This window comes from Salmo salar, chromosome ssa04 (genome assembly GCF_905237065.1).
Source record: "Salmo salar chromosome ssa04, Ssal_v3.1, whole genome shotgun sequence".
NCBI lineage: Eukaryota > Metazoa > Chordata > Actinopteri > Salmoniformes > Salmonidae > Salmo > Salmo salar.
Window position 1 is genome coordinate 31,434,452 of NC_059445.1, and position 20,334 is coordinate 31,454,785.

A 20,334-nucleotide genomic window follows, 5' to 3' on the forward strand; every position below is an offset into this window, starting at 1 on the left:
AATAAGGCTGTAACGTAATAAAAAGTTAAGGGGTCTGAATACTTTCCGAATGCACTGTATATAACCGTTATCTCGGTTAGTATCGTTGAGATTTAGAATCTATTTTGCATGATAGATCCTTTAGCCCACACACTCATAGGCTAGCTTCATTAGACTACACTTCAGTAGTCTCACAGTGGCTGTTCGACAAGACTACCATTGATTGGACTGATTGAGATTGATGCTGTTTCCCTTCATTGTATGTTTAGGAATTGGAGGGTCCGCTGAGCGAGCCAGGGATGAGAGTCTCCCCACCTGTTTAAATGCAGTGACAGCCAAATTTACTCTGATGGACATGGCGGCTGCTGGTGAGAACTTTGGAGTACTGTCTTTCAATATTAGCTAGTATGGTGCTGAAGATGAAGTTTACCCTAAAACCAAAATTGGCCACTTTTCCTAATGTTACACTGTCTGTTGGTATAAAACAACATGATCAGTCCACCCCTTCAAGCTATCGCCTAGTAATTTGAAGTATGCCCATCAAGCTTGTTTGTGTCTGAACAGGTAGCGAAACCCCAAGTTGGTTCATCAATAAACAAATTACATTGATAAAGTTCACAAAATGATTATCCAACCCTGTGGTATTCTCAAGTATACAACAAGGAAACAGGCCAATATTTGAAGTTTATTTTCAAAATAATTTTTTACCCTTTTTCATCATATCCAATTGGTAGTTACAGTCTTGTCTCATCGCTGCAACTCCTGTACGGACTCGGGAGAGGCGAAGGTCGAGAGACGTGTGTCCTCTGAAACACGACCCAGCCAAGCCACACTGCTTCTTGACACAATGCCTGCTTAACCAACCGCACCAATGTGTCAGAGGAAACACTGTACACCTGGCAACCGTGTCAGCATGCGTGCGCCCGGCCCGCCACAGAAGTCGCTAGAGCACGATGGGACAAGGACATTCCGTCCGGCCAAACCCTCCCCTAATCTGGACGAAGCTGGGCCAATTGTGCGCCGCCCCGTGGGTCTCTGTCGGCTTTGACAGAGCCTGGACTCAAACCAGGATCTATAGTGGCACAGCTAGCACTGTGATGCAGTGCCTTAGACCACTGCGCTTGGGAGGCCGAAACAGGCCAATTTAAAAACGATTTAATTATATTGAGCAATTGAACTTGTGATTAGTGTGATTGCGAAACAACACACTACTATTTGTCATACTTCAATTGCTTATTATTGTTATTATTCACACCGCTACTCGTACAGCTTTTATGCAAAATATACCATTTTAACTTTATAACGTGCAGAGAGGTTTAACTTGAGTTGCTTACATTTATGTTTTTGATACTCATCATACTTTTTGAAATATAATCAGTTGAATATTCTAATTTTAACATGGAGGTCTACGGTGATCAAAAGATGCAACTACGACTGACCACAACCACACAACTACTGACCTCAAGTACTGACCACTACGACTGACCACAACCACACAACTACTGACCACAACTACTGACCAGATCTACTGACCACACAACTACTGACCACAACTGCTGACCACAAGCACACAGCTACTGACCAGCTCTACTGACCACACAACTACTGACCACAAGCACACAACTACTGACCAGATCTACTGACCACACAACTACTGACCACAACTACTGACCACAAGCACACAACTACTGACCAGATCTACTGACCACACAACTACTGACCACAACTACTGACCACAAGCACACAACTACTGACCAGATCTACTGACCTACGCAACTACTGACCACAAGCACACAACTACTGACCAGATCTACTGACCTACGCAACTACTGACCACAACTACTGACCACAAGCACACAACTACTGATCACAACTACTGACCACAAAACTGCTGACCACACAACTACTGACCACAAGCACACAACTACTGACCAGATCTACTGACCACACAACTACTGACCACAACTACTGACCACAAGCACACAACTACTGACCAGATCTACTGACCTACGCAACTACTGACCACAAGCACACAACTACTGACCAGATCTACTGACCTACGCAACTACTGACCACAAGCACACAACTACTGATCACAACTACTGACCACAAAACTGCTGACCACACAACTACTGACCACAACTACACAACTTCTGACCACATCCACACAACTGCTGATCACAACTACTGACCACAAAACAGCTGACCACACAACTACTGACCACAACTACACAACTTCTGACCACATCCACACAACTACTGATCACAACTACTGACCACAAAACTGCTGACCACACAACTACTGACCACAACTACACAACTTCTGACCACATCCACACAACTGCTGATCACAACTACTGACCACAACTACTGACCACAACCACACAACTACTGACCACATCCACACAACTGCTGATCACAACTACTGACCACAACCACACAACTACTGACCACAGCCACAGAACAACTTTGAGTAAAGCCAGTGTGTCTATGTATGCAGATGACTCAGCACTTTACACATCAGCGAGTGAAATTACTGCAACACTTAAGAAAGTGCTGCAGTCAGTTTCCGAATGGGTGGCAAGAAATAAGTTGGTCCCTAATATTTCACAAACTAAAAGCAACACATTGTTCACTAAACACTAAACCTCAACTAAATCTTGTAGTGAATACTGTGGAAATATAGTTGAGGTGACTAAACTTGGAGTAATCCTGGGTCATGGTCAAAACATGTTGATGCAACAGTAGCTAAGATGAGATGTCTGTCCATCATAATTCGCTGCTCTGCCTTCTTAACAGCACTATCAACAAGGCAGGTCCTACAGGCCCTTGTTTTGTCACAGCTGGACTACTCTCCAGTCATGTGGTCAGGTGCCACAAAGAGGACGTACCTTAACTACTGACCACAACCACACAACTACTGACCATAACCAATGACCACAACCACACAACTACTGACCACAACTACGGACCGCAACTACTCACCACATCCATACTGTAGGTCCCAAAGAACCTGCAAAACAACCATACAACTACTGACCACAACTACTGACAACAACTTCTAACCACAACTACTGACCACAACTACTGCCAACTTCTAACCACAACTACTGACCACAAGCACACAACTGCTGACCACAAGAACTGCTGACCACAAGAACTGCTGACCACAATAACTGCTGACCACAACTACTCGCAAACAAACTGCTAACCACAAAATCTACTAACCACAAGAACTGACCACAACTACTCACCACAATATATACTGACCACAAATACTGACAACAGCTACTGATCACAACTTCTGACCACAATCACACAACAACTACTGACCACACAACTACTGACCATAATACTACTGAACCACACAACTACTGACCACAACTGGGCTACTGACCACACAACTACTTTCTTATGTCTCTAGGTCTTTTAACACAAACTAACTAGCTAGCATGCCATCTTTCAATCGAATCTAGAAATATAGCTAGATTACTAGCAAGAAAAAACTATGTTTTCACTGTGGGACAATGTAAAAACACCATTTCACCCGGTGCTGTCTAAATCCACCTTTTTAGACTGCCACACTCAAGGCTCCATGGCTTAATGGTAATTACAATGGCTTCCACTCTTACATACCAGGGTTCAAATCCTACTGGCCTTCCAATTCATCCCAAAGGTGGGGTTGAGGTCAGGACTTAACTGTGCAAGCCAGTTATGTTCTTCCACACCATTCTCAACAAACCATTTCTGTATGGACCTTGCTTTGTACACGGGGGCATTGTCATGCTGAAACAGGAAGGGCCTTCCCTAAACTGGTGTCACAAAGTTGTAAGCACAGAATTGTCTAGACTGTAATTGTATGCTGTAGCGTTAAGATTTCCCTTCACTGGAACTAAGGGGGCTAGCCTGAACCATGAAAAACAGCCCCAGACCATTATTCCTCCTCCACAAAACTTTACAGTTGGCACTATGCATTCAGGCAGGTAGCATTCTCCTGGCATCTGCCAAACCCAGATTTGTTCGTCGGACTACCAGATAGTGAATTGTGATTCATCACTCCAGAGAACGCATTTCCGCTGCTCCAGAGTCCAATGGCGGCGAGCTTTACACCACTCCAGCCGACACTTGGCATTACGCATGGTGATCTTAGGCTTGTGTGTGGCTGCTCGGCCATGGAAACCCATTTCATGAAGCTCCCGATGAACAGTTCTTGTGCTGACGTTGCGTCCAGAGGCAGTTTTGAACTCAGTAGTGAGTGTTGCAACCGAGGACAGACTATTTTTACGTGTTTCAGCACGTTCTGTCCCGTTCTGTGAGCTTGTGTGGCCTACCACTTTGCGGCTGAGCCGTTGTTGCTCCTAGACGTTTCCACTTCACAATATCAGCACTTACAGTTGACCGGGGCAGCTCTAGCAGGGCAGAAGTTTGACGAACTGACTTGCTGGAAAGGTGGCATCCTATGACAGTGCCACATTGAAAGTAACTGAGCTCTTCAGTACAGGCCGGGGGAGAGAGAGGGGGTAGCCACGCTACTACAGCAGTCACAGTGCGGTGAACTTAAAACTACTAGGAATTGAAGGCAATTTCCACCTAAATGTGGCTTCTAGCAAGATATCTAAAATATGTGAATGTTGTCAATAATGACATTTGGTGATGGTATTAGTGGGTTAATTTGAATACATATGAAAAAATGATTTAATACTGGATAGATGTTTTTTACTAACTGTAACTTGTCTTAATGGATACCAGAACTTCCTGGAAAAAAGTGACGATGTTGTTGAGAGGACTATCCTGCTTTGCTTTGTACCCCCAGGGGAGAACAAGGTGTCGTTGGATGCAGCGGTGAAGTTTGTCAAGCTGCTGTTTCGATATGAGCAGTGGGACATGTTCTGTATCCTCTCTGACACACTGCAGCACACCCTACTGCCTGTAAGTCACAACACACCTCTACTGGGACTGGTTTCATCCAATTATGTCGTATCAGTTTCATACACAGTTGACTAACTAAGCCATACGTGTTCTGGATCTAGATCTATGAGATCAGCATATACTGTGTTAAAACATTTGGGTCAGAAGAATCATTGTGTCCAGATAAATATGGTCCTACTGTAGCAACTACTGTAATGCTTGTGAAGTGAGAATTCCTAGATTCCAGTTATAATACACAGTTATAATGCACGACTTGTGCGTGTGCGGACAGAGAATGGAGGGGAGGTCTTTCAGGAAGTCAGAGCTGGAGCTGAGGTTGCTGGACTCCATGGAGCGCCTCATGTCTACACAGAAGATCAGACTCAACACCAAGGACGACACTGTGTCTGGTACTGTAGCTGTCGATACTTCTGTCAATTAGCTGTACAACTATTGAAATGGCATATAACAAAAGAGTGCTGGACAGTGATTTAAGATGTTGTGGTGTCTCCACAGAGAAGGACAGGCATCTGGGAGTGGTTATGAGTGAGGAGTTTGTTGGTCTGGTGCAGGCCTTATACAGCTGTGTCTGTGGTTCAGCTCAGGTTAGACAGTGCTCTGTAGAATCCTATAGTATCTATCTATTCCATATTCAATCAGTGACTGCTTACTGAATACCTGTCTGTATCCTTCATCTGTCAGGACGTGCAACCTGACAGAGACCTGGTGATGGACATAGTGCTGTACCTTTGGTCTAAATGTAAGATCATTTTCCAGAGAGCCCAGGTTCGACACTGGGACCCTATACACTTCCTGGGCAAGATGGAGAACCTGGAAAAGGTACAGTAGCTCTACACCAGGTATTCCCAAACTTGGGTATGTACAGGCAATGCCGTCTGGGGTACGCCAAATAAAAAAGTGATTCACATTTAAAAAAAAAAATAATAATTAAAAAAATAATAATTTCAAGCAATACGTTTATATTTTCCAACAGGGCTATACATTTGGGGGAGGTTTTTTTCTCACCTGAGTAGCCTCGTTTCACTGCCAAAATAAAATTAAACCATCTAATGTTGAGCGAAATAACAGCACAATGTCAAATACAGGTAGCCTAGTCAAATAATTAACATCCAATCACATTAACCGTTACTCTCTCACGGGAATTCCACTATGTAGCCAAATGTAGCTGCTGCTCATTCCGTTTGCTTGAAAATGTATAAATTGTTTAAAAAATGTAAGGCCCGCGTCCATAGAGTCACATACCAGCTCTAGTAGTACTGATACTACCAGCGGTACTACACTTGCACCTGTTGACAACACAAGTTGTTCTGCTTCCACGAGCACATCCAATGCTAGCATCAGTAATTTTACATTTGTTGTTAGCTCAGCTAGCATGGACACTGACAGTTGTGAATCTGATGCTGCCGAAGAGCTACTGCCCCCTTACCCGGGAAAGCCCCGAACAACAGACAGGGACGTTGGACCATCGACGAGGCGCAAATATGATGAGAACTACATTGATTTGGGGTTCACTTATATTGGGAGTTGTGCCTTTCCTCAGCCACAGTGTGTTATAAAGTACTATCTCACAACTCGATGAAACCTTCACTCTTGCGCAGACATTAGAAACAAAACATGCCAATTTGAAGAATAAGCCACAGATGTTTTGAGCGAGAATTAAGATGACTTTAGAGTAGTAAGACATGTATAAAAGCAACAGATACCATTAATAAGAAGGGGCTAGAAGTGTCTTATATGGTGAGCTACCGAGTGGCTAGGACAGGCAAGCCCCATACTATTGTGGAGGAGTTCATTCTTCCTGCTGCTGCGGATATGGCTGGGACAATGCTGGGTGAAAAGGCAAAAAAAACTATACAGACAATGCCTTCATCAAACAACACTGTTTCACGACGCATCAGTGACATGGCAGGAGATGTTTTGAAACAATTATTGCTTCGCATACAAGCCAGTGAATTCTATGTGTTACAGCTGGATAAATCAACAGACGTGGCGGACCTGGCACAGCTCCTGGTATATGTCCGTTACGTTTATGGGGGGTCAGTTAAGGAAGACATCCTCTTCTGCAAACCACTGGAAACCAGGACAACAGGAGAGGATATTTTTTAAGTACTGGACAGCTTTGTGACATCAAATGGACTTTAGTGGTCAAGATGTGTTGGTATCTGTACTGATGGCACAAAAGCCATGACAGGGAGACATAGTGGAGTGTTAACACGTGTGCAAGCAGTTGCTCCCAACGCCACTTGGGTACAATGCAGCATCCACTGAGAGGCTCTTGCTGCCAAAGGAATGGCTGACAGCTTGAAAGATGTTTTGGACACTACAGTGAAAATGGTTAACTTTGTTAACCTCTTACATCTAGACATTTTGCTAGCGGAACACCTGCTCCAATATCCAATGATAGGCGTGGCGCGAATTACAAATTCCTCAAAAATACAACAACTTCCATTTTTCAAACATATTACTATTTTACAGCATTTTAAAGACAAGACTCTCCTTTATCTAACCACACTGTCCGATTTCAAAAAGGCTTTACAGCGAAAGCAAAACATTAGATTATGTCAGCAGAGTACCCAGCCAGAAATAATCAGACACCCATTTTTCAAGCTAGCATATAATGTCACAAAAAACAAAACCACAGCTAAATGCAGCACTAACCTTTGATGATCTTCATCAGATGACACACCTAGGACATTATGTTATACAATACATGCATGTTTTGTTCAATCAAGTTCATATTTATATCAAAAACCAGCTTTTTACATTAGCATGTGACGTTCAGAACTAGCATACCCCCCGCAAACCTCCGGTGAATTTACTAAATTACTCACGATAAACGTTCACAAAAAACATAACAATTATTTTAAGAATTATAGATACAGAACTCCTTTGTGCAATCGAGGTGTCCGATTTTAAAATAGCTTTTCGGTGAAAGCACATTTTGCAATATTCTGAGTAGATAGCCCAGCCATCACGGCTAGCTATTTAGACACCCACCAAGTTTAGCCCTGACCAAACTCCGATTTACTATTAGAAAAGTTTGATTACCTTTGGTGTTCTTCGTCAGAATGCACTCCCAGGACTGCTACTTCAATAACAAATGTTGGTTTGGTTCAAAATAATCCATTGTTATATCCAAATAGCGGCGTTTTGTTCGTGCGTTCAAGACACTATCCGAAGTGTAAATAAGGGTCACGAGCACGACGCATTTCGTGACAAAAAATATCTAAATATTCCATTACCGTACTTCGAAGCATGCCAACCGCTGTTTAAAATCAATTTTTATGCCATTTTTCTCGTAAAAAAGCGATAATATTCCGACCGGGAAAGCGTGTATACGTACAAAGAGAGAGAAAATAAAAGCATGGGATCCCCTCGTGCACGAGCCTGAGTTTCATAGTACTGTGACCGGCCACTATCCAAATGCGCTGCTTTTTTTCAGCCAGAGCCTGCAAAGCCACGATTCAGCTTTTTGCCGCCTTCTGAGAGCCCATGGGAGCCGTGGGAAGTGTCACGTAACAGCAGAGATCCCCTGTATTGGATAGAGATAATCAAGAAGGCCAAGAAATTGTCAGACAGGGCACTTCCTGCATGGAATCTTCTCAGGTTTTGGCATGCCAAATGAGTTCTGTTATACTCACAGACACCATTCAAACAGTTTTAGAAACTTTGGAGTGTTTTCTATCCAAAGCTAATAATTATATGCATATTCTAGTTTCTGGGCAGGAGTAATAATCAGATTAAATCGGGTACGTTTTTTATCCGGCCGTGAAAATACTGCCCCCTAGCCATAACAGGTTAAAGCAAGGCCCCTGAACTCTCGTGTATTTTCTGCACTATGCAATGATCTGCGCAGCGACCATGTAATGCTTTTATAACATACTGAAGCGCTGGTTATCAAGGGGCAAAGTATTGACCATTTTTTTTTTTTTTGTTAGCTTAAAGTTTTCTTTACTGACCATCGTTTTCACTTGTCTGACCGCTTGCATGATGACGAGTTTCTCACACAACTTGTCTATCTGGGTGATGTTTTTTCTCGCCTGAATATTCTGAATCTAGGATTACAGGGACTCTCTGCAACTATATTCAATGTGCGGGACAAAATGATTAAGAAGTTGGAGCTCTTCTCTGTCTACATTAACAAGGACAACACACAGGTCTTTCCGTCATTATGATTTTTTGTGTGCAAATGAACTCAAGCTTACGGACAATGTCAAATGTGATATAGCGAAACACCTGAGTGATTTGGGTGCGGAATTACGCAGGTACTTTTCCGAAACGGATGACACAAACAACTGGATTCGTTATCCCTTTCATGCCCTGACACCAGTCCACTTACCAATATCTGAACAAGAGAACCTCATCGAAATTGCAACTAGCGGCTCTGTGAAAATTGAATTTAATCAGAAGCCACTGCCATATTTCTGGATTGGGCTGTGCTCAGAGTATCCTGCCTTGGCAAATCGCGCTGTTAAGACACTGATGCCATTTGCAACCACGTACCTATGTGAGAGTGGATTCTCGGCCCTCACTAGCATGAAAACTAAATAGAGGCACCGACTGTGTGAAAAATGATTTAAGACTTAGACTCTCTCCAATACAACCCAACATTTCAGAGTTATGTGCATCCTTTCCAGAACACTCTTCTCATTAAGCTGTGGTGAGTTATTCACAATTTTCGATGAACAAATATAGTTTTATATGTAAGATGGCTAAATAAAGAGCAAAATTATTGATTATTATTATATGTGCCCTGGTCTTATAAGAGCTCTTTTTCACTTCCCAGGAGCCGGGTTGTGACAAACTCACACTCATTCTAATGTTTAATAAATGTATCGTATAGTGTATGTGTGGCAGCCTTACAATGATGGCAAAAAACAACATTTGAGAGTGCGCTGACCCTGGTGCTAGAGGGTGTACGCCGCTGGAGTTTGAATGTTTGAAGGGGTACGGGACTATAAAAAAGTTTGGGAACCACTGCTCTACACAAATCAATCTCTGCAAATATGTATTGTACATGATAGCTACTTATTTCATGTGTTATACTCTCTCTCTCTCTCTCTCTCTCTCTCTCTGTGTAGTGGGTGTGGACCCTGTCTGTGCTCAGTGAGGTGGCTCATGTGTGTGAGCTGGCTGACTCGGATCCCATGGTGATAGCTGAGATGACCATCAGGCTGGCCATGGTGCTGGAGAGCACTGCTGACTCCACTGTCCATTCAGGCAGGAAGACAGGTAGTTAACTGTTACTACCACCACTACCACACTGAGGCTCACACTGATACCCTATTTCAGAACCCTTGACTTTTCCACATTTTGTTATGTTACAGTCTTATTATAAAATTGATTAAATAAAAAAACATCCTCAGCAATCTATACACAATATAGTGTGTAGATTGATGAGGGGAAAAAACAATTTCATCCATTTTAGAATGAGGCTGTAATGTAACAAAATGTGGAAAAGGTCAAGGAGTCTGAAGACTTTCTGAAGGCACTGTATGATCAAAAGAAGTGCACTATATTGAAATAATTGTCTCATTCCAGATTTTCCCTGACTCTTCTCCAATGTCAGTGTACTTAGGTCCATTGATCTGCAGTGATGTATTTTTCCCATGTTGTCCCACAGCCTCAAGCGAAGACGACAGCGTGGAGTCGACACCCACAGAGAAAAACACAGACACTTTGTCAATGTTCAAGAAGTCGACAGCGGAGCAGCTGCAGTCAGTGTGGAACGTGGTAGAGAGAGGTCTGGAGGGAGTGATCAGAGGCTGGACCAGACTACTGCCCTGTGATGGATCAGCCATCTCTGACATGGTCTTCATGCAGGTAAGACCTCACCTTAACACCTAATGTTATCTCCTCTCCTGCACAGCAAAAAAAGTACATACTTACAGAGTCTTAAAAAGTCTTAAATTCATTCATCTGATTTAAAGGCCTTAATAAGTCTTAAAATGTTCAATTTTAAAAGGTCTTACAAAATGCGACGGAGATGACTACAGTGTATTACCGTTATACTGTGCCGCTGCTTAATTGTTGCCACCACGGCAACAAAAGACAAACAATTGATCATCAAATAATACGCAAGGCAAACTTTCAAGATGTGCACGTCATGTTCGTGTGTGTCGGGCCGTTGCCAGAGGAGAGAGCGAGAGAGCTGGGACGATAAACCAAAACGACACCGATCATTGCCCTCCTCTTACTGAAACAATTTTGGTTATGGGGGGTGGCTTATGGTAGAGAAATTGACATTCAATTCACTGACAACAGCTGTAGTGGACATTCTTGCAGTCAACATGCTAATTGCAAGCTCCTTCAACTTGAGACATCTGTGACATTGTGTGACAAAACTGCATATTTTAGAGTGGCCTTTTATTGTCCCCAGCACAAGGTGCACCTGTGTACTGATGATGCTGTTTAATCAGCTTCTTGATATGCCACACCTGTCAGGTGGATGGATTATATTGGCAAGAATAAATGCTCACTAACAGGGATGTAAACAGAGTTTTGCACAGAACTTGAGAAAAATAAGCTTTTTGTGCGTATGGATAATTTCTGGGATGTTTTATTTCAGCTCTTGAAACATGGGATCAACACTTTACATGTTGCGTTTATATTTTTGTTAAGTATACACTACCGGTCAAAGTTTTAGAACGCCTACTCTTTCAAGGGTTTTTCTTTATTTGATTAAGACATCAAAACTATGAAATAACACATATGGAATCATGTGGTAACCAAAAAGTGTTAAACAAATCAAAATATATTTAATATTTGAGATTTTTCAAATAGCCACCCTTTGCCTTGATGACAGCTTTACACACTCTTGGCATTCTCTCAACCAGCTCAACCAAGTTGTATCTTCATGTCTGTAACTTCGCTCTCACTCCACTGTAAGCCCTCAGCTCTTCACGCTTGACCTCCCATTGACCAAGGCCTCCTGCCAAACTGACAGCAAGTTACTCCAGGAGTAGACATGTTTATGGTGTCGTGACGTTGTTACCATTAATGCGATGGCGGCTATTCATCGAATAATTACATACCACGCTCAGTTATTAAGCGATTAAATTAATCATAACAATTAATTAAGCAGTAATCTAGGGCACCACGGGAAAAGTTTATTTAACGAGTTACCGGGTCCGGGATTAACTCAAAAATATCTGAATATCTCGATATACTATCCGTCATCCATTAATCATTTGCTCCTATTTCAGTCTCATTCTGAACGTTGTAATATCCTATAAATCTGCACAAACCCAAGTCTCCATGATGAATCAGCTTACACAAATTGGCTTGATTATTTATTTACTAACTAATGAAAGAATCACACAGAAATCCATAAACACACAAACAGAATAGATTATACGTTGATTACTAACAATGTAATGAAAAATCCCTAGTGGACAAACCCAATATGATGGCTGGGTACACAATGAAAAGGGGTTGGGAAAGAAAGAGTGGAAGAAGGAGAGACAAAGGAATTCAACTATCGTACAGACAGTTGAATAATACCCTCATCGTAAGTGTGGATATTTAGCACCCTAACAACCGCTCATTCGGATTTAGAAGCGCAATGTACATATACTGCTCAAAAAAATAAAGGGAACACTTAACCTCTCTCGGGTATGTGGGACGAAATCGTCCTACCTAGTCAACAGCCAGTGGAATCGAGTGGCGCGATATTCAAAAACCTTAAAAATGCTATAACTTCAATTTCTCAAACATATGACTATTTTACACCATTTTAAAGACAAGACTCTCGTTAATCTAACCACATTGTCCGATTTCAAAAAGGCTTTACAATGAAAGCAAAACATTAGATTATGTCAGGAGAGTATCCAGCCAGAAATAATCACACACCCATTTTTCAAGCTAGCATATAATGTCACAAAAACCAAAACCACAGCTAAATGCAGCACTAACCTTTGATGATCTTCATCAGATGACACTCCTAGGACATTATGTTATACAATACATGCATGTTTTGTTCAATCAAGTTCATATTTATATCAAAAACCAGCTTTTTACATTAGCATGTGACGTTCAGAACTAGCAAACATACTGAAAACTTCCGGTGAATTTACTAAATTACTCACGATAAACGTTCACAAAAAACAGAACAATTATTTTAAGAATTATAGATACAGAACTCCTCTATGCACTCGATATGTCCGATTTTAAAATAGCTTTTTGGTGAAAGCACATTTTGCAATATTCTAAGTACATAGCCCAGCCATCACGGGCTAGCTATTTAGACACCCGGCAAGTTTAGCACTCACCAATATCAGATTTACTATTATAAAAGTTTGATTACCTTTTGTTGTCTTCGTCAGAATGCACTCCCAGGACTGCTACTTCAATAACAAATGTTGGTTTGGTCCAAAATAATCCATCGTTATATCCGAATAGCGGCGTTTTGTTCGTGCGTCCCAGACACTATCTGAAATGGTAAATCAGGGTCGCGTGCATGGCGCAATTCGTGACCAAAAAAATCTAAATATTCCATTACCGTACTTCGAAGCATGTCAACCGCTGTTTAAAATCCATTTTTATGCCATTTTTCTCGTAAAAAAGCGATAATATTCCGACCGGGAATGTCCATTTAGCTAAACAGAGGAAAGAAAACACAGCTTTCGGTCGACGCGGGCACGAGCCTGAGTCTCACAGTACTGTAACCAGCCACTACCCAAACGCGCTACTTTTTTTCAGCCAGAGCCTGCAAAGCCACGATTCAGCTTTTTGCCGCCTTCTGAGAACCTATGGCAGCCGTAGGAAGTGTCACGGGACAGCTAAGATCCTCACTCTTCAATAAACAGAGACAAGAAGAACGACACCTTGTCAGACAGGCCACTTCCTGCATGAAATCTTCTCAGGTTTTTGCCTGCCATATAAGTTCTGTTATACTCACAGACACCATTCAAACAGTTTTAGAAACTTTAGGGTGTTTTCTATCCAAAGCCAATAATTATATGCATATTCTAGTTACTGGGCAGGAGTAGTAACCAGATTAAATCGGGTACGTTTTTTATCCAGCCGTGTCAATACTGCCCCCTATCCCCAACAGGTTAAAGCCTTGAGTCTTATTGGTTGTGAAGCTACAAGGTTGGCACACCTATATTTGGGGAGTTTCTCCCATTCTTTTCTGCAGATCCTCTCAAGCTCTGTCAGTCAGGTTGGATGGGGAGCATTGCTGCACACTATTTTCATGTTCGATCGGGTTCAAGTCCGGGCTCTGGCTGGGCCACTCAAGGACATTCAGAGACTTGTCCTGAAGCCACTCCTGCTTTGTCTTGGCTGTGTGCTTAGGGTTGTTGTCCTGTTGGAAGGTGAACCTTTACCCCATTCTGATGTCCTGAGCGCTCTGGAGCAGGTTTTCATCAAGGATCTCTGTATTTTGCTCCGTTCATCTTTCCCTCGATCCTGACTAGTCTCCCAGTCCCTGCCGCTGAAAAACATCCCCACAGCAAGATTCTGCCACCACCATGCTTCACCGTAGGGATGGTGCCAGGTTTCCTCCAGATGTGACGCTTGGCATTCAGGCCAAAGAGTTCAATCTTGGTTTCATCAGACCAGAGAATTGTTTCTCATGGTCTGAGAGTCCTTTAGGTGCTTTTTGGCAAACTCCAAGCGGGCTGTCATATGCCTTTTACTGAGGATTGGCTTCCTTCTGGTCACTCTACCATAAAGGCCTGATTGGTGGTGTGCTGCTGTTACGGGTGTGTAAGGGAGGCGAAGTCGGGTGCAGGAGAGTAGCGTGTAGTAACAGGCGCACTTTTATTCCGTTACAAAGCGACAGCACAGAATACAATAAACGTGCCCAAAACATGGAACATGAACAAAAATCAGGCTCGTGGTAAATACCCACATAAAATACAACAATTTCACACAAAGACATGGAGGGGAACAGAGGACTAAATGCATGCAGTGTGATTAGGGAATGAAAACCAGGTGTGTATGGAACAAGACAAAACAAATGGAAATATGAAAAATGGATCTGAGATGGCTAGAAAGCCGGTGACGTCGAACGCCGCCCGCACAAGGAGAGGAGCCGACTTCGGCAGAAGTCGTGACAGCTGCAGATATTGTTTTCCATCTAGAAGGTTCTCCAATCACCACATAGGAACTCTGGAGCTCTGTCAGAGTGACCATTGGGTTCTTGGTCACCTCCCTGACCAAGGCCCTTCTCCCCCGATTGCTCAGTTTGGCTGGGCGGCGAGCTCTAGGAAGGGTCTTGGTGGTTCCAAACTTCTTCTATTTAAGAAGGATGGAGGCCACTGTGTTCTTGGGGACCTTCAATGCTGCAGACATTTTTTGGTACCCTTCCCCAGATCTGTGCCTTGACACAATCTTGTCTTGGATCTTTACGGACAATTCCTTTGACTTGATGTCTTGGTTTTTGCTCTGACATTTGCTGTCAACTGTGGGACCTTATATTGACAGGTGTGCGCTCTTACTCTACTACCACATATCTACAACACAAAATCCATGCGTGTATGTTATCGTGTGTTTGTATGCATGTTTGTGTTGCTTCACAGTCCCCGCTGTTCTTTAAGGTATATTTTTTTCTTTTTTCAATCTAATTTTACTGCTTTATGTTTTAGAATAAGGCTGTAATGTAACACAATGTGGAAAAAGTCAAGGGGTTTGAATACTTTCCGAATGCACTGTATATACAGAAAAAATATTCATGGCTGACACTGACATGGAGTGCTCCATGTTCCAGCTGGTAGCAGACCTCAACCTGGATGCAGGGAAATGTCCGGCAGGAATCCTGCCTTAGAGTATGGTTGTATCTATCTCCACCAGGCTCCTAGAAATCAGATGACAAACCTATTTAGTCAATTGAAGTCATGCCAGCCACAGGTTTTTTACAGGAGCGTTTTCATATCTTTTTTTTTTTCAGCACTTCACTTACACCTCAGTCAACTAACTGTGGTCTAAATTGAACAAAGACTTTCACACAGTTCATTCCCCTGGGACAGAAATCACCCATGTCTGTATTTTGAATGAACTTCCGAAGTTTACAAGTTTACAATTCTGCATGACAGAGAATAATATCATGTGTGGATCTACTTCTATCTAACCTTGTGAATAAACTCCAAGAACAAGTTGCAATTTAGCTAGCTAGCTAGCTTGCTAATGGCATTTATCAACATTATCAGATGGTTAACTAGCAAATATTCATTTTTTTCCCCTTTCACATCTAAAGCTGACTGATGATGCTAGCCAGTTGATAGTAAAGCTAGGATGAATGTCAGAGGCGAGCTAGCTAGCTAGCTGGCTTTGCGAGTATCTCCCTACTGGAGGTAGAGGTGAATGAGCTTTGTGGTGAGGTGACAGTTCTGAGGCAGGATAAGGAGGAGCTGAGAGAGAAACCGGCAACGGTCGAGAGCATCATGAGGCGAGAGGTAGCTGACATCAGGCAGGAGCCACAAAGGGAGTTGTCAGCAGTCATATAATTTCTACAACACAGAGGTCAGTAACCAGACCCAGTACAACTCCTTCCACACCAGCACTTTTCCCTCATCAGATGGGTCTGACCAGACCTCCCTAAGATCCTCACATCCCAGCCCCAGATCACCAGCGCCAGCGCAGCCATGCTGGGATCCTCAGGAGAAAGGAAGACAACGAAAGGCCAACTGTGGTCCCCATCCCACTCTATCACTCCAGACACCACTCCAGAACATCACTCCAGACACCACAGCTCACAACAGCAGCACCCAGGCAAATCACCCTATGGTCTTCATTTTATGTGAGTCCAATGGGAAATCTTTTAGAGAGAAACTGCAATTCCCTGTCATGTCAGTCAGAAAGCTATGGTGCCGAAGTGCCTTGAAAAGTCTGTCAAGCAACACATTATATGGTACCAAACATATAATGATTCACACAGGTACAAAGTATTTTATGACAATGAGAGAACATATAGCTCCTACAATTCAGCAAGTTGCAGCCAGAGCTGCTGAGAGATTTCATAACACCAAAATGACTGATACCATGTAGAGATGTGTCCTTCCACATTATTCAGAGCAACAACGCTGAGCTGGCTAGAGGCTGTTTTCTCTTGGACGATGTTTACCTAGCAAACCACCCCCAGCTGATGTACAACCTAGTACATTTGAACAAACAGGGTATCAAGGGGTTTGCTAGGAAACTGAAAGAAACTGCTCTGGGACAAAGCAAAAGCCAAAACAAGACCACGACCACCAGTCCCCACCCAGAGAGACCAGCACCACCCTACACCACTGGGCCACAACCAGAGAGGCCAGCTCGACCCTACACCACCAGGCCACAACCAGAGAGGCAACTTGACCCTACACCACCAGGCCACAACCAGAGAGGCCAGCTTGACCCTACACCACCAGGCCCCATCCAGAGAGGCCAGCTCGACCCTACACCACTGGGCCACAACCAGAGAGGCCAGCTCGACCCTACACCACCAGGCCACAACCAGAGAGGCCAGCTTGACCCTACACCACCAGGCCACAACCAGAGAGGCCAGCTTGACCCTACACCACCAGGCCCCATCCAGAGAGGCCAGCTCGACCCTACACCACCAAGCCACAACCAGAGACGCCAGCTCGACCCTACACCACCAGGCCCCATCCAGAGAGGCCAGCTCGACCCTACACCACCGGGCCACAACCAGAGAGGCCAGCTCTACCCTACACCACCAGGCCACAACCAGAGAGGCCAGCTCGACCCTACACCTTCAGGCCCCATCCAGAGAGGCCAGCTCGACCGTACACCGCCAGGCCCCAGCCAGGGAGGCCAGCTCGACCCTACACCGCCAGACCCCAGCCAGAGAGGCCAGCTCGACCCTACACCACCAGGCCCCATCCAGAGAGGCCAGCTTGACCCTACACCACCAGGCCCCATCCAGAGAGGCCAGCTCCAACCTGCACCATCCGTCCCCTTCTAGGGCACACTGCAACCCCCATGCTAACAGGACAGCACCCCAATCAGAACAGACCAACAGTCCAGCAAGACAGCTTTGCAGAAGTTGCACGAAGAATAGAGAACCCTGCTGCAGCCGAGCTAAACCATATTAGACATCTGATGAACATCATCTGCTCAAAAATCCATTAATTAATTATTAGTTATTATCAGAAATATAATTATTAGAAATACAACCTATGATCATTATGAGTTCAGTTGTATATAAGATACACAGGAAAGGGTTAAAGTTAGCTCATATAAATATACTATATATATGTAGCCACAAAGATAAAATTAATCTGATTAGTAATTTGCTAATCTTAGATAATATGAATATATTAGCCATTTCTGAGACTCACTGACAGCACCTTTCATGATACAGCAGTGGGAATACAAGGATACAACATCTATAGAAAAGACAGGAATGTCTACGGGGGAGTTGTTGCTGTATATATTCTGAGCCATATTCCTGTAAAACTCAGAGAGGATAGAAGTGCTGTGGTTGCAGGTTCCCCTGCCTCCTCTGAAGCCTCTTCTTTTCGGGTGCTGCTATAGGCCACCAAGTGCTAACAGTCAGTATCTGGAGAATATGTGTGTGATGTTAGATAAGGTCTGTGATGCTAACAGTCAGTATCTGGAGAATATGTGTGTGATGTTAGATAAGGTCTGTGATGCTAACAGTCAGTATCTGGAGAATATGTGTGTGATGTTAGATAAGGTCTGTGATGCTAACAGTCATTATCTGGAGAATATGTGTGTGATGTTAGATAAGGTCTGTGATGCTAACAGTCAGTATCTGGAGAATATGTGTGTGATGTTAGATAAGGTCTGTGATGCTAACAGTCAGTATCTGGAGAATATGTGTGTGATGTTAGATAAGGTCTGTGATGCTAACAGTCAGTATCTGGAGAATATGTGTGTGATGTTAGATAAGGTCTGTGATGCTAACAGATAAATGTATTTTCTTGGTGACCTGAACATTGACTGGTTATTATCTAGTTTTCCTCTCAAGAGGAAGCGTTTTACTGTTACTAATGCTTGTAACATGACTCAGGTTATCACTCAGCCAACTAGAGTGTATACTAATAGTGTTGGATCTGTGACATCCACTTGTATACATCATACACTACATGACCAAAAGTATGTTGACACCTGCTTGTCGAACATCTCATTCCAATATCATGTCCATTAATATGGAGTTGGTCCCCCCTTTGCTGCTATAACAGCCTCTACTCTTCTGGGAAGGCTTTCCACTAGATGTTGGATCATTGTTGTGGGGACTTGCTTCCATTCAGCCACAAGAGCATAAGTGAGGTCGAGCACAGAATCATCTAGAATGTCATTGTATGCTTGTAGTGTCAAGATTTCCCTTTCCTGGAAATAAGGGGCCTAGCCTGAACCATGAAAAACAGCCCCAGATCATTATTCCTCCTCCACCAAAATGTGCAGTTGGCACTATGCATTCAAGCAGGTAGCGTTCTCCTGGCATCCGCCTCCTGGCATCGGACTGCCAGATGGTGAAGCGTGATTCATCACCCCAGAGAACGCATTTCCACTGCTCCAGAGTCCAGCTTTAACCCACTCCAGCCGATGCTTGGCATTGCGCATGGTGATCGTAGGTTTGTGTGCGTCTGCTCGGCCGTGGAAACCTATTTACAGTGGCAAGAAAAAGTATGTGAACCCTTTGGATTTATCTGGATTTCTGCATGAATTGGTCATCAAATTTGATTTGATCTTCATCTAAGTCACAACAATTGACAAACATAGTGTGCTTAAACTAATAACACACAAATGATTGTATTTTTCTTGTCTATATTGAATACATCATTTAAAAATTCACAGTGTAGGTTGGAAAAAGTATGTGAACCCCTGGGCTAATGACTTCTCCAAAAGCTAATTGGAGTCAGGAGTCAGCTAACCTGGAGTCCAATCAATGAGACGAGATTGGAGATGTTGGTTAGAGCTGCCTTTCCCAATAAAAAACACACACAATTTGAGTTTGCTATTCATAACAAGCATTGCCTGATGTGAACCATGCCTCGAGCAAAAGAGATCTCAGAAGACCTAAGATGAACAAATGTTGACTTGCATAAAGCTGGAAAGGGTTACAAAAGTATCTCTAAAAGCCTTGATGTTCATCAGTCCACGGAAAGACAAATTGTCTATAAATGGATAAAGTTCAGCACTGTTGCTACTCTCCCTAGAAGTGGCCGTCCTGCAAAGATGACTGCAAGAACACAGCGCAGAATGCTCAATGAGGTTAAGAAGAATCCTAGAGTGTCAGCTAAAGACTTACAGAAATCTCTGTAACATGCTAGCATCTCCATTGACGAATAAACAATACGTAAAACAATAGAATGGTGTTCATGGGAGGACACCACGGAAGAAGCCACTGCTGTCCTAAAAAACATTGCTGCATGTCTGAAGTTCGCTAAAGAGTACCTGGATGTTCCACAGCGCTACTGGCAAAATATTCTGTGGACAGATAAAACTAAAGTT

At 43.2% G+C, this 20,334-nt stretch overlaps 1 protein-coding gene across 2 annotated transcripts in view; it reads left to right on the top strand.

Annotated features, from left to right (window-relative positions):
* The window catches only part of cfap54 (cilia and flagella associated 54), a 133,614-nt gene that overhangs the window by 8,804 nt on the left and 104,476 nt on the right, over window positions 1–20,334 (top strand). For both annotated transcript variants that reach the window (XM_014195736.2, XM_014195735.2), the window contains exons 9-15: window positions 249–347; window positions 4,793–4,908; window positions 5,180–5,297; window positions 5,404–5,492; window positions 5,590–5,727; window positions 9,990–10,140; window positions 10,532–10,731. In XM_014195736.2, the coding sequence (XP_014051211.2) occupies window positions 249–347; window positions 4,793–4,908; window positions 5,180–5,297; window positions 5,404–5,492; window positions 5,590–5,727; window positions 9,990–10,140; window positions 10,532–10,731 (911 nt within the window). The remainder of the gene's footprint in view (window positions 1–248; window positions 348–4,792; window positions 4,909–5,179; window positions 5,298–5,403; window positions 5,493–5,589; window positions 5,728–9,989; window positions 10,141–10,531; window positions 10,732–20,334) is intronic.